General features: G+C 43.1%; 1 protein-coding gene across 1 annotated transcript in view; it reads right to left on the bottom strand.

The window, feature by feature from the left end:
• Positions 1-1,080: 1,080 nt before the first annotated feature.
• The window catches only part of LOC118938062 (zinc finger protein 2-like), a 33,069-nt gene continuing 6,171 nt past the window's right edge, over positions 1,081-27,978 (bottom strand). Inside the window, exons 3-4 of the mRNA XM_036939725.1 lie at positions 18,576-18,712; positions 1,081-4,861 (exon numbers count right to left, since the gene is read on the bottom strand). Of these exons, the coding sequence (XP_036795620.1) occupies positions 3,711-4,861; positions 18,576-18,712 (1,288 nt within the window). The 3' untranslated portion in view covers positions 1,081-3,710. The remainder of the gene's footprint in view (positions 4,862-18,575; positions 18,713-27,978) is intronic.

The following is a 27,978-nucleotide window of genomic DNA, read 5'->3' on the forward strand; positions in this document are numbered from 1 at the left end:
TTTGTAACACACAGGGGCGCCAGACAGTCCACCATCTCCCTCCTGTCTGCCGCCACCTGTGGCCCATACACCCCAATTAACCTATATCTAGCTTCTCTAAACTTAACATCTATCCCCAAAACTCTACCCTGCATTATTACAAAAGTGTTCTCTATTTTAACCTCTCTATGCCCACACAAAATCCCTACTCCTGTTGAGTGCACCCCTCCTATGCCCCAAAAAGATTCCCCCTTATCCCACTCCCTCTTAAATCTACACACATCCCCACCATCCCTCAGGTGAGCCTCCTGTAAAAAACAGAAATCAAACCCCACACCCTCTAAATAACAAAAAACCGCCCTCCTTTTAACATTATCCCTTAACCCCCTAACATTTAGACTAAAAAAAGAAACAGAACTATTCATTTAATTATTTACAACAAATAAAAACCCCAAAACCCAAAGAAAAACCAGGAGACTCACCCGATGCTCCCCTGGTCCATCTCCACCGGCGGGGACGTCCTCTCCTCTCCTGACGCCCCCCCGTCCTCCATCCCAACCCATGATCCAGGCAGTGTGTTGGGTCCTCCCTCCCCACCCACCACCCCCCCCTCCCTGTTTGCCTCGGGGCTGCATATAGGGGACCCCATCTCCCCAAACAGGAGTTGGGATCCCTCTAGCAAACAACCCACCGACCCCTCACTGGAGTCATCCACTAAAATGCAAGGGGCTGAGGCAAACCGGGAGGACAAATTACCCTCCCCTCCCCCCCCCGCCACTCTCTTAACCCCCCCCTCCCCCTCCACACCCCCCTCCCTCTCACTTCCTGCCAAGCTCCCCCTCTTTATCCCTTTCTTCTTTGGTGAAGGAGGTAGCGGGGAGACACAACGTCCCATCCCCACTAACCCCTCCACCAAATCCCTCATTTCGACCTCGAGGAAGCCTGGCAGGCTGTCCCCCCACCCCTTCCCCCCATCTCCCCCCCCTACCACCCCCTCCCCTCCCACCTCCCCTCCTCCCTCCTTCTCCGTCACTGTCCCCGTTCCCTCTTCCACTCCTTCTCGTACGACTGTCCCCTTCTCCCTCTTCTCAGCTCCTCCACCTTCTTCCGTCCCCTTTTTCTTCTCTCCTTCTGTTCCATTCTTTTCTTCTCCTCGCCTCTTTCTTCCCACCTCATCCTTCTTCCCATCTTCTTCCTGCGCCGTCTTTTCCCCTGTGCCATCCATGCAATCCGCACGCGTCCTTTCTTTCCTCCCCCCATCCCCCGCTCCCCCCCCAGCTGCAGACGCGTATGACCTGTGACGAGCCGGGCAATCACGCCACAGGTGTGCTCTTGAGCCACACCCGTGGCAAGCCTTGGGCTCGTCACATTCCTTGGCCTCGTGCTCTTCCGACCCACAAAATCGACACCTCTTGGCACTGCACGAGGCCAGGATATGGCCGTAGGCCATACAACGCCTGCAGAACGGGGGCTGACGGGCATAGTAGAGTGTTCCCCTGTCAGCCCCCAGGGAGAACATCGCCGGAGGATGGAGGTAGCCATCCACACTCTTCGGGGACTCCCTGAGTAACGCCTGGAACCCTCTTCTCCCGTTCCAGAAACCCAGGGAGTCCCTGAGGTACCTCGCTGAGGAGACATTGTCCATGTACCTCCCCAGAAAGGCCCTCACCTCTTCATCTTTCACGTGCGGATTGTACATGGTTACGGTGACCACCCTGAAGTTGTTCTTCGCCAGGCTGGTCACCGCATAATGGCACAGGGGTCCCGTTTTCTCCGCTTCCTTTGCCATCTTCATTACTTCGTCGTGTTTTTCTTCTTTGTGAAACGTCACATCGAAAGCCTTCTCATTCGGGTTCCCTTGAAGGCAGAGCACTTCCTTCACCTCTATCCTGAGGCATCCCATCAAAATAGTCCTTCCAAATGTCTCTCTACTCCACGGCTCCATCTCATTTTCAGTCCAGGCAAATCGTAAGGTATTTGCCATACCAATCCCCGGAACCGATCTTGTTTGCTTGTATTGATTCATTTTATAAAATAAGCTCTCTTCAGAAAGAAGCTTCAACTTGGAATGAAAACATATTTTAATCAAAAAGGTGGCGCAACTAAAGGTGTTGACTCCACATCTATCAAGACAACTGGAGCACTGGGCCAGACACTCTTAAATAGAACCTGGACCAGCTCAGGTGAAACACCTTCCCACTAACGAGATGGACAAGCCAGCACAGGTGTAACACATACTGACTAACGAGGTGACACCAATCAGTGCGTCTTACGTGCTAATGAGCTAAAGTTCAACCTCACAACATAAATGGAAAAACCAAAGCCTGTAAAACATTCCCCTTTAAGACAACAAATATATCCTATATTTCTGTTGGACAAGTTTGCTCACCACCAACAGAAAACAACTTCCATTTCACATTATAATCAACTACAATGCTTCACCTTCTACAATATAAACATGTGGTCTGATGGCTGGCAACAATTGAAGACAGCAACAACAAAAAAAATCGAAATAGTAATATACAATAGTATTATTTTTCCATTTTTTTTAATAGAACCCAAAAACTCACTAGCTAATAGAACTCTAGTCCACTTTTTATTTAACTAGGCAAGTCAGTTAAGATCAACTTCTTATTGACAGTGACGGCCTAGGAACAGTGAGTTAACTGGGGGGAGAACAATATATTTTTACCTTATCAGCTCGGGGATTCGATCCAGCAACCTTTCGGTTACTGCCAAACGCTCTAACCACTCGGCTACTGAAAGTACGTTGAAATTACGTTGTTTTAAAGTAATTTAAAAAATGACCCGAAAATACATATTTTCAACTACAACCGAACAAATATTGGACGTCAGTCATAGTCTTCTTTTCAATTACATTTTGCTACGTGGGATAGCCCCAAAGTAAAAACACAGTTTTAACGTGTTCAAATCAATTACCAATATGCAGTTTTTGATTTATTGAAAACCTAAACATAAAATGTGCTATGTACACAAACATCTGCCACAATAATCATATTACTTGTATTTTTTAAACAAGCTCCTTATAAACTGCACACGCATCAGAAACACTTGTTTTGACAAGTAGCAATAAATCACTGATATCGATTAGGGGGGAAATCAGGTTGTACGTGCTTTTGAAACTAACACAACTAAAAGAACACATTGAAATGGGAGATATCTTTTACCTCACTGATTAGAGGACAACCTGCAGAAGACAGTCAACTACATTTTGGAGTGATGCATTTAAATGTAGGGGTCGCTAAACAAAGGAACGCAACACTTATTTGTCATCACTCAAAGATATCATGTTGAAATCAATTGTGCCGAGAAGAAGGAGATGAGGTTGCACGTCCTGTCAAAACTAACAGCTCAAAAACCACACGGAATCAGAGAATAATGTGTACATCACTGGTTAGAGGACAATTTGTAGAAAACAGCTAGCTACATTTTAAACTGTTGCATTTTGATTCAAGTGGGTCACCAACACGGGAAGTGTAACACAGCTCTTTTTGTGTTAGTCACTTTTTGTTAAATCACATAAATAGTACTCTTTCAATTCAGAGCCTGGATTTTTCCCAAGGCTAATATCCATATCATGGTGAAATCAATAGAACAGGGGGCAAACGTTTAGGATTCTACATCGTGAAATACCTTAAAATACTCCAAATACAATGTTAAAAACATTCTACATTGTGAAATTATTTCATTGATATCATGAAACAACTCCTTCATGTATTTTCTGATGAGTTCTCTCCTGTGTGTGTTCTCTGGTGTAGAGTCAGATGGCAAGATTGACGAAAACTCTTCCCACATTGAACACAACTGTAAGGTTTCTCTCCTGTGTGTGTTCTCTGGTGCAATATCAGGCTGTTTAGCTGAGTAAAGCTCTTCCCACATTGATTACAGCTATACGGTTTCTCTCCAGTGTGTGTTCTCTGGTGTAGAGTCAGATGGCAAGATTGACTAAAACTCTTCCCACATTGAACACAGCTGTAAGATTTCTCTCCTGTGTGTGTTCTTTGGTGTAGAGTCAGAGTGCTAGATGCAGCAAAACTCTTCCCACATTGAACACAGCTGTAAGGTTTCTCTCCTGTGTGTGTTCTCTGGTGTTGAGTCAGAGTGCTAGATGCAGCAAAACTCTTCCCACATTGACCACAGGTATAAGGTTTCTCTCCTGTATGTGCTCTCTGGTGTAGAGTTAGATTGCCAGATGTAGTACATCTCTTCCCACATTGATCACAGCAGTAAGGTTTCTCTCCTGTGTGTGTTCTCTGGTGCACTGTCAGAGAGCCAGATCGACCAAAATTCTTCCCACATTGAACACAGATATAAGGTTTCTCTCCTGTGTGTGTTCTCTGGTGCACTGTGAGCTCTCCAGATTGACCAAAACTCTTACCACATTGACTACAGCTATAAGGTTTCTCTCCTGTGTGTGTTCTCTGGTGTATAGTTAGATGGCCAGATGTAGTGCATCTCTTCCCACAATGACCACAGCTGAAAGGGTTCTCTCCTGTGTGTGTTCTCTGGTGTACAGTCAGAGAGCCAGATCCACCAAAACTCTTCCCACATTGAACACAGCTATATGGTTTCTCTCCTGTGTGTGTTCTCTGGTGCACTGTCAGAGAGCCAGATCCACCAAAACTCTTCCCACATTGAGCACAGCTATACGGTTTCTCTCCTGTGTGTGTTCTCTGGTGCATTTTAATGCCTGATGACGTGAATCTCTTCCCACAGTCAGAGCAGCAATGAGTTCTCCTCCCTGTGGATCTCTGCAGGTGTTTATTGAGGTGTTCTGATCTGGAGAGACTCTTCTTTGTCTCTTCAGCATCATAAGGTTGTTGAGGCTTCCCAGAGGATCCACGATAATCCCGTCTCTCTCCTGTGTGAACAACAAAGTCAGACAGATGATTAAAGGCCCACAACAGCGGTAATCCCCTGTAAAAGTTGATGCCAACAGCGTAGCCATGATGTTATACAACAATTGTAATGTCTGTAATGAATGTTAAAATTATTTGACAATTGTCTTAAAATGAGCAAGAATAGTCATATGTTGTCTTGTTTTCACATTAGTAGTAACATCCATGATTGTAGGATAGAAATAAGATATTCATGTTGTTGAAACCCTAAACAGTGTGCCAGACAACTTTTGGCCTCCAATATAGGCCCCTTTCTGTGTTTGCTAAAATTGGGGCACGAGGGCGATTTGATTGCAGGAACTCCTCCCTGCTAATGAGGAAATCGATAGTTATGGATGTACTATATCTGCCTGGAGCAAAAATGGCGAGTAAAGATTTTAGTTTTTCACAATGTATTCTGAATGTGAATGGGGGAAAACTCAGGGGAGTAACATCCATTTCCAGGTTGCTTATGAGTACATTTCACACTACTTTGGATTATAATTGTAAGGCTCGTTTGAATGTCCTGTTTAATGTGTTTGCTACAGTATTATGAATTATGTGTAATTATTAACCTGTCTACGACACAGGTTCCGCTAAAGAAACCCCCCCACCATTCCGCTGAAAAGGCAGCGCAGGATATTCAAAAATATTTTTCCGAAATATTTATCTTTCACACATTAACAAGTCCAATACAGCAAATGACAGAAACATCTTGTTAATCTACCCATCGTGTCCGATTTTTTAAATGGTTTACAGCGAAAACACAACATATATTTATGTTAGATCACCACCAAATCCCCAAAAACACACAGCCATTTTTCCCAGCCAAAGATAGTCACAAAAGCAGAATTAGAGATAAAATTAATCACTAATCTTTGATAATCTTCATTAGATGACACTCATATGACATCATGTTACACAATACATTTATGTTTTATTCGATAATATGCATATTTATATCCACAAATCTCAGTTTACATTGGCGCCATGTTCAGAAATGCCTCCAAAATATCCAGAGTAATTACAGAGAGCCACGTCAAATAACAGAAATACTCATCATAAACTTAGACAAAAGATATGTTTTACATTTAATTAAAGATATACTGGTTCTTAATGCAACCGCTGTGTCAGATTTTTAAAAAACGTTACGAAAAAAGCATACCATGCAATAATCTGAGACGGCGCTCAGACGTAACTATATTTCTCCGCCAAGTTTGAGTCAACAGAAATACGAAATGACATCATAAATATTCCCTTACCTTTGATGATCCTTCATCAGAATGCAGTGCAAGGAATCCTAGTTCCACAATAAATCGTTGTTTTGTTCCATAATGTCCATTACTAGTGGCCAATTAGCTACTTTAGCTAGCACGTTTAGTTCACATGTCCAAAAGCTGGCGCTGGTCCAGGCGAACTCGGACGAAAACTTAAAAAATATATATTCCAGGTCGAATAAACTGGTCAAACTAAGTAGAGAATCAATGAGTTGAAAATCAACCAGCCCCAGAATTTCCACTTCCTGTTTGGAAGATCGCCTGCCCTATGAGTTCTGTTATACTCACAGACATAATTCAAACAGTTTTAGAAACTTCAGAGTGTTTTCTATCCAATAGTAATAATAATATGCATATATTAGCATCTGGGACAGAGTAGGAGGCAGTTCACTATGGGTACGCAATTCATCCAAAGTGAAAATGCTCCCCTATCCCTAAAAGGTTAAGAACCGGGTTAATGACAGTATCCATTTGGGGGTTGTCAATAAAGTTAAGATTTTATTTTGTATTTCACACTTATTTAACCAGGTAGGCCAGTCGAGAACAAGTTCTCATTTACAAAGCAGTGCGACAAAAAAACAACAGAGTTACATGTGGGATAAACAAACGTACAGTCAATAACACAATAGGAAAATCAATATACAGTGTGCAAATGGAGTAAGGAGGAAAGGCAATAAATAGGCCATAGTAGTGAAGTAATTACAATTTGGCAAATTAACACTGGAGTGATAGATGTGCAGATGATGATGATGTGCAAGTAGAAATACTGGGGTGCAAAAAAAATAAAAACATGGAGATGAGGTAGGCAGTTGGATGGGCTATTTACAGATGGGCTGTGTACAGCTGCAGCGATCCACTGCTCAGATAGCTGATGCTTAAAGTTAGTGAGGGATTTATGAGTCTACAACTTCAGCGATTTTTGCAATTCGTTCCAGTCATTGGCAGCAGAGAGCTGGAAGGAAAGGCGGCCAAAGTAGGTGTTGGCTTTGGGGATGACCAGTGAGATATACCTCCTGAAGCGTGTGCTATGGGTGGGTGTTGCTACGGTGACCAGTGAGCCGAGTTATGGCGGCCTAGCAAAGACTTATAGATGACCTGGAGCCAGTGGGTTTGGCGACGAATATGTAGCGAGGGCCAGCCGACGAGAGCATACAGGTCGCAGTGTTGGGTGGTATATGGTGCTTTAGTGACAAAACCGATGGCACTGTGATAGACTGCATCCAGTTTATTGAGTAGAGTGTTGGAGGCTATTTTGAAAATGACATCACCGAAGTCAAGGATCGGTAGGATAGTCAGTTTTACGAGGGTATGTTTGGCAGCGTGAGTGAAGGAGGCTTTGTGGCGAAATAGGAAAAAAAACAAAAAACAAATACCTAAGTCAGAATCGTCCAGAGTAGTGATGCTAGTCAGGCGGCGGGTGCAGGCAAGATCGGTTGAAGAGCATGCATTTAATTTTACTAGCGTTTAAGAGCAGTTGGTGGCAACAGAAGGAGTTTGGTATTGCATTGAATGGCATTGAAGCTCGTTTGGAGATTTGTTAACACCGTGTCCAAAGAAGGTCCAGATGTATACAGAATGGTGTCGTCTGCGTAGAGGTGGATCAAGTAATCACCCGCGAAATAGGAAGCCGATTCTAGATTTAATTTTGGATTGGAGATGCTTAATATGAGTCTGGAAGGAGAGTTTACAGTCTAACCAGATACCTAGGTATTTGTAGTTGTCCACATATTCTTTTTTTTTTTATTTTTTATTTTACCCCTTTTTCTCCCCAATTTCGTGGTATCCAATTGTTGTAGTAGCTACTATCTTGTCTCATCGCTACAACTCCCGTACGGGCTCGGGAGAGACGAAGGATGAAGTCCTCCGATACACAACCCAACCAAGCCGCACTGCTTCTTAACACAGCGCGCATCCAACCCGGAAGCACCTATGTGTCGGAGGAAACACTGTGTACCTGGCCACCTTGGTTAGCGCGCACTGCGCCCGGCCCGCCACAGGAGTCGCTGGTGCGCGATGAGACAAGGACACCCCTACCGACCAAGCCCTCCCTAACCCGGACGACGCTAGGCCAATTGTGCGTCACCCCACGGACCTCCCGGTCGCGGCCGGTTACGACAGAGCCTGGGCGCGAACACAGGGACTCTGATGGCACAGCTGGCGCTGCAGTACAGCGCTCTTAACCACTGCGCCACCCGGGAGGCTGTTGTCCACATATTCTAAGTCAGAACCGTCCAGAGTAGTGAGGCGGGCGGGTGCAGGCAGCGATCGGTTGAAGAGCATGCATTTAGTTTTACTGGCGTTTAAGGGCAGTTGGTGGCAACAGAAGGAGTTTGGTATTGCATTGAATGGCATTGAAGCTCGTTTGGAGGTTTGTTAACACAGTGTACAAATAAGGGACAGAAGTATACAGAATGGTGTCGCCTGCATAGAGGTGGATCAACAAATCACCCGCAGCAAGAGCAACATCGTTGGTATATACAGAGAAAAGAGTCGGTCTGAGAATTGAACCCTGTGGTACCCCCATAGAGACTGCCAGTGGTCCGGACAACAGGCCCTCCGATTTGACACACTGAACTCTATCTGAGAAGCAGTTGGTGAACCAGGCGAGTCAGTCATTTGAGAAACCAAGGCTGTTGAGTCTGCCGATAAGAATACGGTGATTGACAGAGTCGAAAGCCTTGGCCAGGTCGATGAAGACTGCTGCACAGTACTGTCTTTTATCGGTGGCGGTTATGATATCATTTAGTACCTTGAGTGTGGCTGAGGTGCACCTATGACCAGCTCGGAAACCGGATTGCACAGCGGAGAAGGTACAGTGAGATTCAAAATGGTAAGTGATCTGTTTGTTAACTTGGCTTTCGAATACTTTAGAAAGGCAGGGCAGGATGGATATAGGTCTGTAACAGTTTCGGTCTAGAGTGTCACCCCCTTTGAAGAGGGGGATGACCGCGGAAGCGTTTCCAATCTTTAGGAATCTCGAACGAGACAAAAGAGAGGTTGAACAGACTGTGTGTATTGGTTCCTGACTTCTCTGAAAAGTTGCATATCGCTGGGATTATTCGATGCTAGTGCAGTACGCCACAGGATGTTTTTGTGCTGGTCGAGGGCAGTCAGGTCTGGAGTGAACCAAGGGCTATATCTGTTCTTAGTTACACATTTCGTGAAAGGGGCATGCTTATTTAAGGTCGTGAGGAAATTACTTTTATAGAATAACCAGGCATCCTCTATTGACGGGATGAGGTCAATATCCTTATGCTTGCAGAAGTGTTTTAGGGAGCTTTTGACAGTGATGAGGGGTGGTCGTTTGACCGCAGACCCATAACGGATGCAGGCAATGAGGCAGTGATCCTGATTGAAAACAGCAGAGGTGTATTTGGAGGGCAAGTTGGTCAGGATAATATCTATGAGGGTGCCCATGTGTACGGATCTAGGGTTGTACCTGGTGGGTTCCTTGATAATGTGTGTGAGATTGAGGGCATCTAGCTTGGATTGTAGGACGGCCGGGGTGTTAATCATATCCCAGTTTAGGTCACCTAACAGAACGAACTCTGAAGATAGATGGGGGGCAATCAATTCACATGTGGTGTCCAGGGCACAGTTGGGAGCTGAGGGGGGTCTGTAACAGGCAGCAACAGAGAGAGACTTATTTCTGGAGAGATTAATATTTAAAATTAGAAGCTCAAACTGTTTGGGTTTAGACCTGGAAAGTATGACAGAACTTTGTAGGTCATCTCTGCAGTAGATTGCAACTCCTCTCATTTTGACAGTTGTAGTTGGGGATGGAAACTTCAGAATTTATAGTGGCATTCCAAAGCCAGGATTCAGACACGGCAAGGACACCAAGGTTGGCGGAGTGTGCTAAAGCAGTGAGTAAAACAAACTTAAGGAGGAGGCTTCTGATGTTAACATGCATGAAACCAAGACGCCTGGGGACACACAGGGCCTGGGTTAACCTCTACATCACCAGAGGAACAGAGGAGTAGGATGAGGGTGTGGCTAAAGGCTATCAGAACTGGTTGTCTAGTGCATTGGGAACAGAAAGTAAAAGGAGCAGATTTCTGGGCGTGGTAGAATAGATTCAAGGCATAATGTAGAGACAGGGGTTTGGTAGAGTGCGGATACAGTAGAGGTAAACCTAGGCATTGAGTGATGATAAGAGAGGTTGCATCTCTGGAGGCACCAGTAATGCTAGGTGAGGTCACTGCATGTGTGGGAGGTGGGACAAAATAGTTCTGAGGCATGTTGAGTGGGACTTGGGGCTCTGCAGTAAAATAAAACAATGATAACAACCCTAAACAACATTATACAAGGAATATTGACATTAGAGAGACATAAAGCGAGGCATAAAGCAATCGCAGGTGTTGATTGGGAGAGCTAGCTAAGACAACAACGGGTAAGACAACAGTTAATTAGCTAAGACAACAACAACAGTTAAAATGGAGATGAATGGGCAGAGAGGGTCAGTTAACTACACACAGGGCCTGAGTTCGAGGCTGGGACCGACAGATAAACTAAATTGAGTACCGTGATTAATGAACAGTCCAGCAGGCATCAGCTACGTAGCCAAGTGATCATAGGGTCCAGTGAACAGCAAAATATGAACCAGGGAAGCCTATATGGTAGTCTTTACTACGCTGGCCGGGAGATGCGCCTGGCTCGAGGCTAACTGGTGTAAGCTTCGGGACAAGGGCGTTAGCCACTGTAGCCAAAGGTCCAGAGCTTACGGCAGGAATCCGGTGATGTCGTGGCTTCTAATAATCTTAGTGAAGAGTCTGGGAGGCATCAGCTGTGTAGCTGAGTGATCATAGGGTCCACTGAGCAGGCCAGGAGATGGGCCTGGCTCAAGGCTAGCTTCGAGACTGGGCAACTCGGTGGCAGCTAGCTAGCTGCGATTATCCGGTGTAATGGTCCAGAGTAAGGGCACACACTTAATTACGCATATAGAAGTAGGACTAGTCTACCTGGTCTGCACACAAATGTAGGCCTATAAAATGTGCCCATCTGGGGATGTCTGGTAGTATTTCTGATTGTCTTAACGCACCACCACTAATGAGTTGTGGCGCTTCTCAAAAACATTTTTCTTCACCTCAAACAGCAAGTAAACAAAGTATAATCAAAATCAATTGCGTATGACAATAGCTCCTCAAAGTATTTTCGTAAAACATTTCCAGCTCTCACCCTTTTGATAACCACTCAGCATGAAAGGGAAAAAAGTAATGCTCTGATCCAGTGGAAATGTCATAAAATACCTGATTACTTCTTATCCTTTGCACAAATAGCCGACAGCTGTGTCTGTCCAGAACTCACTGGTGCCGGGAAACTGAGGGCCTAGAATATTTTATACAATGTTGCAAGTTTCAGAGGACCAAGTTGATAGTTGATACAATGTTTCAAGATCGTTGTAGACAGGCCATGTGCAGAAAATGTGATATTTAGGCTATTTTCTACCTGCAGGATGCAATGTTTGTTTTTTTGGCTTTACAGTGCTTTGCGAAAGTATTCGGCCCCCTTGAACTTTGCGACCTTTTGCCACATTTCAGGCTTCAAACATAAAGATATAAAACTGTATTTTTTTGTGAAGAATCAACAACAAGTGGGACACAATCATGAAGTGGAACGACATTTATTGGATATTTCAAACTTTTTAAAAAAATCAAAAACTGAAAAATTGGGTGTGCAAAATTATTCAGCCCCTTTACTTTCAGTGCAGCAAACTCTCTCCAGAAGTTCAGTGAGGATCTCTGAATGATCCAATGTTGACCTAAATGACTAATGATGATAAATACAATCCACCTGTGTGTAATCAAGTCTCCGTATAAATGCACCTGCACTGTGATAGTCTCAGAGGTCCGTCAAAAGTGCAGAGAGCATCATGAAGAACAAGGAACACACCAGGCAGGTCCGAGATACTGTTGTGAAGAAGTTTAAAGCCGGATTTGGATACAAAAAGATTTCCCAAGCTTTAAACATCCCAAGGAGCACTGTGCAAGCAATAATATTGAAATGGAAGGAGTATCAGACCACTGCAAATCTACCAAGACCTGGCCATCCCTCTAAACTTTCAGCTCATACAAGGAGAAGAGTGATCAGAGATGCAGCCAAGAGGCCCATGATCACTCTGGATGAACTGCAGAGATCTACAGCTGAGGTGGGAGACTCTGTCCATAGGACAACAATCAGTCGTATATTGCACAAATCCGGCCTTTATGGAAGAGTGGCAAGAAGAAAGCCATTTCTTAAAGATATCCATAAAAAGTGTTGTTTAAAGTTTGCCACAAGCCACCTGGGAGACACACCAAACATGTGGAAGAAGGTGCTCTGGTCAGATGAAACCAAAATTGAACTTTTTGGCAACAATGCAAAACGTTATGTTTGGCGTAAATGCAACACAGCTGAACACACCATCCCCACTGTCAAACATGGTGGTGGCAGCATCATGGTTTGGGCCTGCTTTTCTTCAGCAGGGACAGGGAAGATGGTTAAAATTAATGGGAAGATGGGTGGAGCCAAATACAGGACCCTTCTGGAAGAAAACCTGATGGAGTCTGCAAAAGACCTGAGACTGGGATGGAGATTTGTCTTCCAACAAGACAATGATCCAAAACATAAAGCAAAATCTACAATGGAATGGTTCAAAAATAAACATATCCAGGTGTTAGAATGGCCAAGTCAAAGTCCAGACCTGAATCCAATCGAGAATCTGTGGAAAGAACTGAAAACTGCTGTTCACAAATGCTCTCCATCCAAACTCACTGAGCTCGAGCTGTTTTGCAAGGAGGAATGGGAAGAAAATTCAGTCTCTCGATGTGCAAAACTGATAGAGACATACCCCAAGCGACTTACAGCTGTAATTGCAGCAAAAGGTGGCGCATATGCATATGCATGCATATGAAAATCCTTACTGGCACGCAGAGTGGTAGAAATGGTAAGATAATTTGGCACTCCAAATGGAAAAGGTTGCCGACCGCTGGTGTAGCCCACTACAGGAAACTTCAGGAGCATAACGGCAGAATTTTTCTCCTTCTGGTTAGGTTATCTTGATCTCTGGCTCCCTCAAGTCATTTGTGTGTCTTCATGATTTGATCAAACAGCATGCTTAAAACTTATGGCTGCAGGGGGCAGTATTGAGTAGCTTGGATGAAAGGTGTCCAGAGGTGCCCAGAGTAAACGGCCTGCTCCTCAGTCCCAGTTGCTAATATATGCATATTATTATTGGTATTGGATAGAAAACACTCGGAAGTTTCTAAAACTGTTTGAATGATGTCTGCGAGTATAACATAACTCATATGGCAGGCAAAAACCTGAGAAGAAATCCAAACAGGAAGTGAGAAATCTGAGGTTGGTCGATTTTCAACCCAGACCCTAATTAATTCACAGTGGGATATGGATGAAGTTGCACTTCCTAGGGCTTCCACTAGATGTCAACCGTCTCTAGAAACTTGAATGAGGCTTCTACTGTGATGTGGGGCTGAATAACAGCTGAATGAGTCAGGTTTCTGGCAGAGAGCCATATCCTGGTCACGCGCATTTCACATAATAGCGACCTGCGTTCCATTGCTTCTCTACACACAAAGGTTGGAAAGTTATTGAAGATTTATGATAAAAACATGATTTGATACTTAGTTTGAAATGTTTCTGTAATATAAACTTTTGGAAGTTTTTGTCCGACGTTATGCCTGACCTGCACGAGCGTTTGGATGTGTACCTAACGCCGTAACAAAAGTAGCTACTTGTCCATTATTTATTTATGTCCATTATCGAACAAATCAAGCATTTATTGTGGAACTAGGATTCCTGGGAGTGCATTCTGATGAAGATCAAAGGTAAGGGAATATTTATATTGTTATTTCTGATTTCTGTTGACTTCTGATATTTTTTTTATTTTTCTGAGCGCCGTCTGAGATTATTGCATGATTTGCATTTATGATAAGTATTTCTGTTGAATTGATGTGGCGATGCAAAATCACAGGATGTTTTTGGAACTACTGAACGTAACGCGCCAATGTAAACTCAGATTATTTTATATAAATATGAACTTTATCAAACAAAACATACAGTGAGGGAAACAAGTATTTGATCCCATGCTGATTTTGTACGTTTGCCTACTGACAAAGAAATGATCAGTCTGTAATTTTAATGGTAGGTTTATTTGAACAGTGAGAGACAGAATATCAACAAAAAAATCCAGAAAAACACATGTCAAAAATGTTGATTGGTTTGAATGATTTGCATTTTAATGAGGAAAATACGTATTTGACCCCTCTGCAAAACATGACTTAGTACTTGGTGGCAAAACCCTGATCACAGAGGTCAGACATTTCTTGTAGTTGGCCACCAGGTTTGCACACATCTCAGGAGGGATTTTTTTCCCACTCCTCTTTGCAGATCTTCTCCAAGTCATTAAGGTTTGAGGCTGACATTTAGCAACTCGAACCTTCAGCCCCCTCCAAAGATTTTCTATGGGATTAAGGTCTGGAGACTGGCTAGGCCACTCCATGATATGAAAGTACAGTGATTTGTTTCTAGAAACATATTGCAATTGAGAATTGATTCACATTTAGATGGAATATTTGACTATTTTAGTCTACCTCTGAAAATAACATACACTCCTTGGACCTTGAGGAGTAATGGGGGCAGGAATCAGCAGTAGACACAATAACAAAGCGTACTCCCTGCCCGTTTCGGTAAAAGCTGAGGGATGGGGCTGGAGAAATGCAACCATCCATGATATCAACATGATAGTTTTAACCATGTTTTGAGGATATACTGTGTTTGTTTATATTTACTGACAAACATTGGAGAAAATAAAGGCTTATATTCTGGGTTCTGATGGGGTACAACAGCTGAACTAAGCTCATGAGGTATTTATTTAGAAGTGAATTCTTAAAGAAACAAATGGGTACATATCATTAATGTATAAGTCCCTAAATGGATGTAACAACTGCTGATTGCCCCTCTAAGAGTACATCTTGGGCTATGCTAATAGGAGATATTGAGGAATACAATATTTCAGGCATTGTCATTGGATGCATTTGATCAATTGTTAACGTTTTGTTGATGGTCCACTCTTGATGTTCTACACATTACAGGGTAGCTTCAGCCATTCCTTCAGAACAACATTAAAGTGGAGAACCCAGTGGCGTGCCGTGGTCCTGGGCCTTCAGTGAGGTCCTACACAGTCCCACCCGAATGAATCCACCTCTTATTACCATAATTATGATGCCATGGCTCTAGACACTATACATTTAGACAGAAACGCAGTATAACCAGGCGTTGTGTCACCTTGAAATTGACATTTTTATTCAGAGAATTGCAGGGGAAGAGTACAATACAGTACAGTTCAACTAATAGGCAAGAACATAGTCGAGTGCAACAGAGTTATATTAATATTCTTCTTCTATCCATTTCTGGTCCACAAGTAAAAAAATAAATAAAATACAGTGTGTTCACTAAACAGCGCATTGTCGCACCCAAAGCAGTTTCACCGTGATGATAAAGACATAACTATTCACTGAAAATAAAAGAAAACAAATCATTTGCAACATAGGCTATTTGCCATTTTATTGAGTTAATATATAGGCTATTTAATATTAACGAAATAAAATGCGAAACATACATACACATTTAATAAAAAATAAAATGCATTGTATGCCTACTCACCAAAGGCTGATTATTTGAACACAAAAGCCTTCCTCCTTTCTTCTTCAAGAAGACTTCAATGACTCTGTTGTACAGTCTGTGCGTTTTAGTTCCACCAATAAGTCCTTTTCTATGGACATGGAGGCTAATGCTGAAAGCCGAGTCTGTCCAGTAGCATTTCTGGAATAGGTTTTGATTCGCTTTAAGGCCGAGAATGACCGCTCGACAGAAGCCGTGGACACAGGGATAGTCACTGTCACACATGCCAATGTGTAAAGTTGCCCCATGTCCTCATTCAGATTTTTCTGCTTAAGGAAATCAAGGAGATCAGAGGCAATTTTCCCTTCAAAATCAGTCATAGCATACATTACAGTCAGTTCTGTTTTTAGCTTGGATAGGTCGAACAGTGTTCCGTGACTCTCTGTTAAGCTGGAGAAGGCTGATTGCGGGAATTTTTTCCGGTAGGTCTGAAAGTGCTGGGGGTTCAGGAGGGAGAGAAACATACATTTTTCATGGTCTTGAAACATGTTTCGTATCTGGCAAAGAATGTTGTCCAGAATATTGCTGTGGAGTTGTTGGTAGTATGTGCGAGGGTCTCCTTGTGCTGGGCCTCTGCGTGCGCTGGGTGAACTTGAGATGCGCGCTGTGTCATCGTAGATTTGACTGAACCTGCGCCTCTCTCGCTCAATTGTGTCACAAAACTCGTTCACCCTTGTCAGGCAGAATTGTACATCCAAAGTTTGTTTCTGTAGAATTCCAAAAAGCCCATCCAAATAATTAAAAATCCCATTGAATGTTTCAAGCAAAAAACAACTCAAAATCATCCAAACGTGCATTAAATCCATCAGCCATAAGCACAGTATCCCCGTCATGGTCATCATGATGTTCCAGTAAGTGGTTAAACAGCTCCTTTAGGGCAACTCTCTTTTCAAAGACTGCATTGACCAATCTAGATGTATATTGCCACCTCGTTGGTGCAACCTTAGGAAGACAACGCTTGCAGATGTCATCCAGCAGTTGCGTGCGCTTAGGGGATCGTGAGAAAAATGCTGCAAGGCCATTGAGGTTGGCAAAGAAGACCTTGCATTCTTTAAGCTTTGAGGCTCCTTGAGTCAGTACTAAATTTAGTCGATGTGCATAGCAGTGAATGAATAAGGCCATCGGTGCCCTCTCCTTAACTTTAGCCTGCACCCCATTGAGTCCAGATGCCATGACTGCCGCGCCATCCAAACACTGTGCCACAACTTTATCCAGACTACATTCATTTTCCTCCAAGAAACGGAAAATAAGAGCGGCAATGTCATCAGCTCACTTGCCGCTTGTCACATCTTCAAATCGGATAAATCGCTCCTTGACTCCTGTGTCCGTCACATAACGCAGGACGAGTGAGAGCTGTGCTGCATTTCCCACATCTGTTGTCTCGTCCACCATAACAGCAACAAAGGGAGCTTTTTTAATCTCCATTTTGATCTCTTCTCCCATCACTTCAGCAATAGCATAAATTAGGTCATTTTGTATTTTGCCTGACGTCCCAATGAACACTTTGTTAGTGGACAGGTGGTATTGTAAATCTGTCTTGCTTTCAGAAAGAAAAGAAAGAAGCTCCACGTAGTTCCCTTTGTTTGTGGAGTCAGCACTTTCATCGTGTCCCCTAAATGAAAGTTCCTGTTTACCCAAAAACATGACACAATCAATGAGTATTTTCAATATTTCCCTATTTTTCTTCACCTTTTCATTGTGCAGCTCCGTTGCCCTGCGCGCTTGTTCGTTGAGCTGTAGATCCACTCGGGTGTCCCCAAAAGTTTTCAAAAGCACCATTGCTTGTAAGTGCCCAGCCGTACTTTGGTGTCTCGTTGCTGCCTTAGTTAGACAACTCAAGTTTGCAAAGCCAGTGTGGCTCCAAACACCAAATTGATCACTTGCAAATATCAGGCATTCCCAGCAATACAGTTTGCAGTGCTTCTCGGAGCCTGTGAGCCATTGATAGCGCTCGCAGTTGGAACTTTGAAAGTGGCGAACGAACCCCTTTCCCGCCTGTGACAGGCTTTGTAGCGTCGGCGTCCTCTCCTTACAATGTCCAACTTTTCTTGAAAAGTTCGTCTTGAGAATGGCGTTATAATTATATCCTCGACCAAATCGATATATTCTCCTCCTTCCGCCATTGTGGGTTGAAAAAACAGCTTAGTAGTACGCAAATTCCTTAGTAGTACGCAGTTTCCTAGTTCTGAGGTGCCCATAGGACCTGCCTCTCAATATTGGTAATCCAATCAAAAGACGTGCACGCACTACGCCTGCTAGCTGGCTCCTGTGTAACACTGGAGCCAGCCAGCAGGCGTACAATAGCCAACTCTAAAGCTGATTGGTTGACACTAAATTTTCATTTCCATTCACTTTAAGCTACAAGCGCCCGCACTGTTGATTCTGAAGGCAGATTTTAGACCCCTGGAAACACATGATGGCTGAATATGATTGGATAAAAGATCTAACATAAAGACCAGCCCTCCAAATCTCAACCTGGGGCTGGAAGCAGTGCAGCCAAGAGGAAAGCTATGAAATGAAGGTATAACTCTTACTCTTTGGAATAATTTAATACATATTTGTGGAAAAATATATTTAAAAAAATATATATTCTGATGTTTAGGACAGCTAGCTAGAGCTAGAGAAGGCCTTGCTATAGCTGGCCTTGCTGGCCCTGACGGCCCACCAATGGTAGAAACCCTTTACTGCATATTGGTTCCCCTTTACTGCATATTGGTTCAACGACTGCAGAGACGGTACTTACTGGTGTTAAACAGATCTCCAACCTCCTCTTCTTCCTCCAATGTGACAGTAATCTCCCCCTCCTCCTCTTTCACTCCAAAAAATGCACCCTCCTCTTTCACTCTGAACGTGTCTTCCTCTTCTTTCACTGAAACGTCTTTCTCTTCTTCTTTCACAGTAACAGCCTCACCCTCTACTTGTTTTTGTATAGTAACATATTTCTCTTCCTCCTCCTCTTTGATGAGAGCTTCTTTCTCCGTCCAGCAAACCTCCTCTTCTTTATCAGGAAGAGAGTAGCTTAGTGAACTCATAGTCGGAGATGTTAGCCAGCTAGCATTAGCGACTAGCCTAGTTCTAAGCTAACTTAGCAAACCAGCTAGCTGACAAACAACGTAAATATATAATTAAATGGGTCAACAAGTACGTACGACAGAAGTATGTTTAATACACAGCGACTAATATACACCAAAAACAGTGTAAAGAGCGTGAATGTTGTAGCTGTGTTTGCTAGAAAGCTACGGAGGTGTCTGACAAGCTGTTGGAGTGTCCCGTCCACTAGATTATACGTCACACTGGCAGCGTCGCCTGAACCTAAAATACGCACATCGCCATCTGCTGACTGGAGTGGGCAACGCAGTTGAGCAACCAAACGTTTATTTTTCATTTATTTCATAAAAGTTGATTATTATATTGAGTTGTTCAAAGAGAAGCATGTGATGATTGATTCGTTTTTAATGAGAATTTAAAACCAACTTTACACCCACTACATATTTTTATTGAACCATACATCTGACATGGATCATTTTGACCCCAGAGGCATATCTTTTATCGTAGCCAACATGTGGTTTATTCAATTCTTCCAATTTTTCATGACTTTGTCAGTCAACTTGTTCTTAATAAATCTAAATATGGTTCAGTGTTTCTGTATCAATATGGACTTTCATTTTGACCCCAGGCAAAAGCACCTTTGATAAATAGGATGTTCATTTAAAATCAAAATCACATTTTATTGGTCACATACACATGTTAGGATGTTATTGTGGGTGTTGTGAAATGCTTGTGGTTTTAGCTCTGACAGTGCAGTAATATCTAACAAGTAATATCTAACAATTTCACAACATATGCCCAATATACACAAATCTAAGTATTCAAATCTAGGTTTCTCTGTAGACATGATCCATCCCACCAGAAGGTGGAGGGGCACCTGTATCAGTGGTTTTGACCAGATAGACACCTGCATACACACAGTATAGTGCCTCCCATGTACTCTCCTAAGATTGGATTTTTCTATACCACGTTTAACATGACTGTACAAAACTATCAATAGTAGAAAACTCTGCCAGTGGTAGAAAAGTCTGCCAGGAGTATACAGTGCTTTCGTAATGTTTTCAGACCCCTTCACTTTTCCACATTTTGTTACATTACAGCCTTATTCTAAAATGGAATATTTTTTCCCTCATCAATCTACACACAATAACCCATTATGACATCACAATACCCCATAATGACATCACAATACCCCATAATGACAAACCCAAAACTTTTTTTTTTACATTTATGCATGTATTCAGACCCTTTGCTATGAGACTCGAAATTGAGCTCAGATGCACCCAGATTCCATTGATCATCCTTGAGATGTTTCTACAACTTGATTGGAGTCCACCTGTGGTAAATTCAATTGATTGGACATGATTTGGAAAGGCACACACCTGTCGAAATATGGTCCCACAGGTAACCAAGCCATGAGGTCAAAGGAATTGTCCGTAGAGCTCCAAGACAGGATTGTGTCAAGGCACAGATCTGGGGATGGGTACCAAAACATTTCTGCAGCATTGAAGGTCCCCAAGAACACAGTGACCTCCATCATACTTAATGGAAGAAGTTTGTTATTATTATTATTATGTGTAGTCTGAATCCGTGGAGCTGCAGGGATTTGTAGTCTTAGTGGCTTCCATCAACGTTAATGGAAGAAGTTTGTTATTATTATTATTATTATTATTTGTAGTCTTGCATGTCCTCTACTTTGATGCTAATTAGCCTTTTCGAATCGGTGAATAAAGGATCCCCATTAGTTCCTGCCAAGGCAGCAGCTACTCTTCCTGGGGTCCAGCAAAATAAAGGCAGTTATACAATATTAAAAACATTAAAATACGTTCACAACACACGGTGTGCCCTCAGTCACCTTGTCCTAGAGAGATTTACATGGTTATCAAAACGTCACACCAGGGTAAGCCTAAACAAAACACAGCCCCGTGGGGAAAAAATTAATGGTGGAAAAACCATGTGAACGATTTCCCTGTTTGACCTGTAGTTGTTATGGATATTATAACTCTACAGCGCCCCACAGTGGACGTGTCAAAATATGTTACATTGATAAAGCACACTTTATTTAACCTCCATGTCATCTTGTTTTTACATGGCATTGTAGATTTTAGCGGTATATAGGATGTATTTTGGATGCTTTCAGTGTATTTTCAACGCTTTCAGACAATGGATTAATCGCAATTAAAAAATAGTGCACTAACATTACACAAAGTTATCTCAAGTCTGACAGCCCAAACAAAAACACACATTCTCAGTCAAAAACACAAGTCAGAACACAGCCTCTCTATTCTCTCATGTGTTTTCAGGTCCTCTGACTGGGAAAATTTCTTTCCACAATGAGAACAGTGTTATGTCTTCTTCTCCTGCGCATTTGTATGTATTCTTTCATGCTCTTTCAGGTACCTTAACTGGGTAAATCTCTTTCCACAGTGGGAGCAGTGGTACGTCTTTTTTTTCTGTGTGTGTCCTCTCATACAGGTTTCTTAACTGGGTACAACTCTTTCCACAATGGGAACATTGGAAAAGTTTTTCCCCTGTGTGGTCCACAGACGATGCAATCTCAACCACACTGCACACTGCCCTTACCCATCTGGACAAGAGGAATACCTATGTGAGAATGGTGTTCATCGACAACAGCTCAGCATTTAACACCATAGTACCCTCCAAACTCGTCATCAAGCTCGAGACCCCGGGTCTCGACCCCGCCCTGTGCAACTGGGTACTGGACTTCCTGACGGGCCGCCCCCAGGTGGTGAGGGTAAGTAACAACATCTCCACCCCGCTGATCCTCAACACTGGGGCCCCACAAGGGTGCGTTCTGAGCCCTCTCCTGTACTCCCTGTTCACCCACGACTGTGTGGCCACGCACGCCTCCAACTCAATCATCAAGTTTGCGGACGACACAACAGTGGTAGGCTTGATTACCAACAACGACGAGACGGCTTACAGGGAGGAGGTGAGGGCCCTCAGAGTGTGGTGTCAGGAAAATAACCTCACACTCAACGTCAACAAAACTAAGGAGATGATTTTGGACTTCAGGAAACAGCAGAGGGAGCACCCCCCTATCCACATCGATGGGACAGTAGTGGAGAGGGTAGTAAGTTTTAAGTTCCTTGGCGTACACATCACAGACAAACTGAATTGGTCCACCCACACAGCCTCTTCAACCTCAGGAGGCAGAAGAAATTCGGCTTGTCACCAAAAGCACTCACAAACTTCTACAGATGCACAATCGAGAGCATCCTGTCGGGCTGTATCACCGCCTGGTACGGCAACTGCTCCGCCCACAACCATAAGGCTGTCCAGAGGGTAGTGAGGTCTGCACAACGCATCACCGGGGGCAAACTACCTGCCCTCCAGGACACCTACACCACCCGATGTCACAGGAAGGCCATAAAGATCATCAAGGACAATAACCACCCGAGCCACTGCCTGTTCACCCCACTATCATCCAGAATGCAAGGACAGTACAGGTGCATGAAAGCTGGGACCGGGAGACTGAAAAACAGCTTCTATCTCAAGGCCATCAGACTGTTAAACAGCCACCACTAACATTGAGTGGCTGCTGCCAACACACTGACTCAACTCCAGCCACTTTAATAATGGGAATTGATGGAAATTGATGTAAAATATATCACTAGCCACTTTAAACAATGCTACTTAATATGTTTACATACCCTACATTATTAATCTCATATGTATATACTGTACTCGATACCATCTACTGCATCTTTATGTAATACATGTATCACTAGCTACTTTAAACAATGCTACTTAATATAATGCTTACATACCCTACATTACTCATCTCATATGTACAGTGCCTTGCGAAAGTATTCGGCCCCCTTGAACTTTGCAACCTTTTGCCACATTTCAGGCTTCAAACATAAAGATATAAAACTGTATTTTTTTGTGAAGAATCAACAACAAGTGGGACACAATCATGAAGTGGAACGACATTTATTGGATATTTCAAACTTTTTTAACAAATCAAAAACTGAAAAATTGGGCGTGCAAAATTATTCAGCCCCTTTACTTTCAGTGCAGCAAACTCTCTCCAGAAGTTCAGTGAGGATCTCTGAATGATCCAATGTTGACCTAAATGACTAATGATGATAAATACAATCCACCTGTGTGTAATCAAGTCTTCGTATAAATGCACCTGCACTGTGATAGTCTCAGAGGTCCGTTAAAAGCGCAGAGAGCATCATGAAGAACAAGGAACACACCAGGCAGGTCCGAGATACTGTTGTGAAGAAGTTTAAAGCCGGATTTGGATACAAAAAGATTTCCCAAGCTTTAAACATCCCAAGGAGCACTGTGCAAGCGATGATATTGAAATGGAAGGAGTATCAGACCACTGCAAATCTACCAAGACCTGGCCGTCCCTCTAAACTTTCAGCTCATACAAGGAGAAGACTGATCAGAGATGCAGCCAAGAGGCCCATGATCACTCTGGATGAACTGCAGAGATCTACAGCTGAGGTGGGAGACTCTGTCCATAGGACAACAATCAGTCATATATTGCACAAATCTGGCCTTTATGGAAGAGTGGCAAGAAGAAAGCCATTTCTTAAAGATATCCATAAAAAGTGTTGTTTAAAGTTTGCCACAAGCCACCTGGGAGACACACCAAACATGTGGAAGAAGGTGCTCTGGTCAGATGAAACCAAAATTGAACTTTTTGGCAACAATGCAAAAGGTTATGTTTGGCGTAAAAGCAACACAGCTGAACACACCATCCCCACTGTCAAACATGGTGGTGGCAGCATCATGGTTTGGGCCTGCTTTTCTTCAGCAGGGACAGGGAAGATGGTTAAAATTGATGGGAAGATGGATGGAGCCAAATACAGGACCATTCTGGAAGAAAACCTGATGGAGTCTGCAAAAGACCTGAGACTGGGACGGAGATTTGTCTTCCAACAAGACAATGATCCAAAACATAAAGCAAAATCTACAATGGAATGGTTCAAAAATAAACATATCCAGGTGTTAGAATGGCCAAGTCAAAGTCCAGACCTGCATCCAATCGAGAATCTGTGGAAAGAACTGAAAACTGCTGTTCACAAATGCTCTCCATCCAACCTCACTGAGCTCGAGCTGTTTTGCAAGGAGGAATGGGAAGAAATTTCAGTCTCTCGATGTGCAAAACTGATAGAGACATACCCCAAGTGACTTACAGCTGTAATCGCAGCAAAAGGTGGCGCTACAAAGTATTAACTTAAGGGGGCTGAATAATTTTGCACGCCCAATTTTTCAGTTTTTGATTTGTTAAAAAAGTTTGAAATATCCAATAAATGTCCTTCCACTTCATGGTTGTGTCCCACTTGTTGTTGATTCTTCACAAAAAAATACAGTTTTACATCTTCATGTTTGAAGCCTGAAATGTGGCAAAAGGTCGCAAAGTTCAAGGGGGCCGAATACTTTCGCAAGGCACTGTATATACTGTACTCGATACCATCTACTGCATCTTGCCTATGCCGCTCTGTACCATCACTCATTCATATATGTTAGTTAGATTACTCGTTGGTTATTACTGCATTGTCGGAGCTAGAAGCACAAGCATTTCGCTACACTCGCATTAACATCTGCTAACCATGTGTATGTGACAAATACATTTTATTTTATTTTATTTCATGCATTTGCAGGCTCCCTAACTGGGTAAACGTCATTCCACATTGAGAACAGTGGTAAGGCTTCTCTCCAGTGTGTGTTCTCAGGCTCCCTAACTGAGTAAAACTCTTTGCACACTGGGAGCAGTGATGCCGTCCTGCTGGTTTGGACGTCTCATGGTCTGGTTCCCCTGAAGGACTCTTCCTGCTGTCAGAAGGAGAGTCTGGTCTCTATCCGGTCAAAAACAAACCAATTATTGAATTAAATAGAGACATGAATGAAACCTCCACATGATAAAACATATATTTAGACTCAACACCATGCTATTACAAGATTAGATATTTAGCCAGTCACTAGCAGATGGGCTCAACGGAAAGGATTTCCACAGTGTGGAAGCATGTGGAAAGCATGTATTACGGTGGGCTCTGGTGTATTAGAGGGGAAATAACACAGTGTGGGAACCTCTATAACATGTATTATGGCTCTGGTGTATTAGAGGGTAAATAAAACAGTGTGGGAACCTCTATAACATGTATTATGGTGGGCTATGGTGTATTAGAGGTGGAATAACACAGTGTAGGAACCTCTATAACATGTATTATGGCTCTGGTGTATTAGAGGGGAAATAACAGTGTGGGAACCTCTATAACATGTATTATGGCTCTGGTGTATTAGAGGGGAAATAACACAGTCTGGGAACCTCTATAACATGTATAATAGTAGGCTCTGGTGGATGAGAGGGGAAATAACACAGTCTGGGAACCTCTATAACATGTATTATGTTAGGCTCTGGTGTATTAGAGGGGAAATAACACCATGTATTATGGCTCTGGTGTATTAGATGGGAAATGGCATGCCTCCAGAAAGAAGAGAGAAGGTCTGAAGCAGTGAAAAGACTAGAAACAGAGATGTGGTCTGGAAAGGGATTTGGACATTTCACAGATCGCACATTTCAAAACTGCCTGCAAATTCACATTTCAGATGCAGGAAACGTATAACAAAAAAGGCAGAATATGCTCTGTTTAGACCTAGAACCAGTTTAATGAGGGAGGTGAGAAGACAGGCAGGCTACTAGCAAGACAACTAGAAATGCAGAACACTTGGAACGTAACTCCAGCCATTGAGATGGACACTAAGATGTTGACCTCATCCAAAGAGATTGACAGCGTGTTTTAATGTTATTATGAAGATGTATATACATCCTCCTGTTCAGCCCCATAGATATGGACACTTCTTTGTCTGGCATAGAATTACCTAGATTATCAGATAGCCAGGTAGAGGACCTGGACTGGACTATAACAGAAGAGGAGGTTAGAGACGCCATTTTATCTATGAAAGCAGGGAAATCACCTGGTCTGGACGGCCTTCCTGTAGAATATTATAAAAGTATATTGACATTCTTGTGCCTGTGTCATGACGGATCGACAATGGAAGACTGGTTTGCCCAGCAGAGATCGCCCTCGTCCCTTGTAGAATCTGTCTGGTCGTAGTGTCATAGAACGGATACGTTGTACCCTGTCGTTCTCAGGAGATTGTCTGTCCTTTCCTGTACGTTTACAGCTGCAGCTGATAACTCAACATCTAGGATGTCACTTCTTCTTCAGTGAATAAGAGTTCAAAGTTCTTACCAAGTTGCCTCAACGAAGCTCGTACTATATTCTGGCTGGTGTAGTCGAAATTCATCCTTCCAAGCGTGGTGATCGTCACCGCCAGGGTTGAAATTAGCCCTTTTAAACGTATGTACACCTCATCTGGAACATGAGGTTGACTTCCGTCAACGGACTTTTGTAGTAGGAGCAGAGAAGGGCGTGTTTCATAGTTCTCAACCAATGTCTGTTCACTTGGGCGTGGCCACTGATTGAGCCCAGTTCACTTAATGAAAACAATTCTCTCATTTAGAAGCAAAATTACATTTCATATTTAAACATTTAAATTGCACAAGAATTCCACGATAACTAGAATGTGTAGACTTTCCAAGATCATATGTCACGCTGATAGCATCGCCTGAAAGACGCACATCGCCATCTGTTGACTGGAGTGGGTAAAGCAGATACATGTTTATTTTATTTCCAGACAAAAAGTGAATTTTTACATTTCTTTCATTAAATAATAATATAATAGTCAGACAACTGCCAGTAAGCTATGTCTACATAGGTATTGGGATCTAGCCTCATTGATCTTCCAGTAAGCTATGTTTACATGGATATTGGGATCTGACCTCATTGATCTATCAATAAGCTATGTTTACATGGGTATTGGGATCTCAGCTATAGTATAATCCAGAAAAGCAGTCCTACCAGCTAGCAGTGTAAGGAACCTTGTCTGACAGCCAATCAACCGTGTCCTGAGCCTGTCGCCTGCAGTCTGTGGAGAAAAGTTATTTTTTTTTCTCGTAAAGTTACACTGGGTCCATGGGCCACATAAATAATTACCGTCCAGCACATTGTCTAGGAAGGTACTGTTCCTAGGCCGTCATTGTAAATAAGAATGTGTTCTTAAATGACTTGTCAATTTAAATAAAGGAAACATATGTTTCATCAGCCATTGGTATAATTGAACTACATTGGCCATAATGCATTGCATGCCTACTTGTCTGGTCTGTTTATTTTACACCTGCTATGTAAAAGAGACAGAAGAATGCACGATGGTCAATGCTATCTGGGATCCTTGGGAGATCCCTACCCAAAACCCTAACCCCTACCTTAACCATTTTAAATGTCAACTTCAATGGGCCAGGGACGTCCCAAGGAAGTATCGCTACCTGAAAATACATGATCTAAGTAATTGATAGTTGGTATTTAGCAGTCATAAAGCCTTAATTACTTTAATGAACGACTAAAATAGTGATTCTGTCAGACAGCATAGACATCAGCTCTACACTTTATTGACTGACTGATCCATTCCTTCTTCCATCCCTCCTGAAGACCCAGTGAGGGTGGAGCTCAGTCAGAGAGCTGTTGAGGGACTGGGTAGGAAGAGCACTTCTACAGCCAGAGAGGTGAGAGGTCACACATGGTTTAGATGGTAAATATTTATGTCCCCTTAGCGGTTCATCACGTAAGCAAAAGGGAATATGTTCCATCATCTATGTTTATTTACATTAGTGCAAATTGTCCACTGATATTGGTGTAATTTCTCACCCCTTTCGGCTGTTGCTGGACTTCTTCCGGGAACTTCGCAATTTCAATTGAAAACGATGGTGACAAGTTTGGATGCAACAACAGTTATTAAAAAGGTTAAGTTGGGTTGATGTCCCGGGTGGCGCCGTGATGAAGTGCCACCAGAGACTCTGGGTTCGCGTCCAGGCTCTGTCGTAACCGGCCGCGACTGGGAGGTCCATGGGGCGACGCACAATTGGCCTAGCGTCGTCTGGGTTAGGGAGGGTTTGGCCGGTAGGGATATCCTTGTCTCATCGCACACCAGCGACTCCTGTGGCGGGCCGGGCGCAGTGTGTGCTAACCAAGATTGCCAGGTGCACCGTGTTTCCT

This window comes from Oncorhynchus mykiss, chromosome 13, assembly GCF_013265735.2.
Source record: "Oncorhynchus mykiss isolate Arlee chromosome 13, USDA_OmykA_1.1, whole genome shotgun sequence".
In the NCBI taxonomy this organism is placed as follows: domain Eukaryota; kingdom Metazoa; phylum Chordata; class Actinopteri; order Salmoniformes; family Salmonidae; genus Oncorhynchus; species Oncorhynchus mykiss.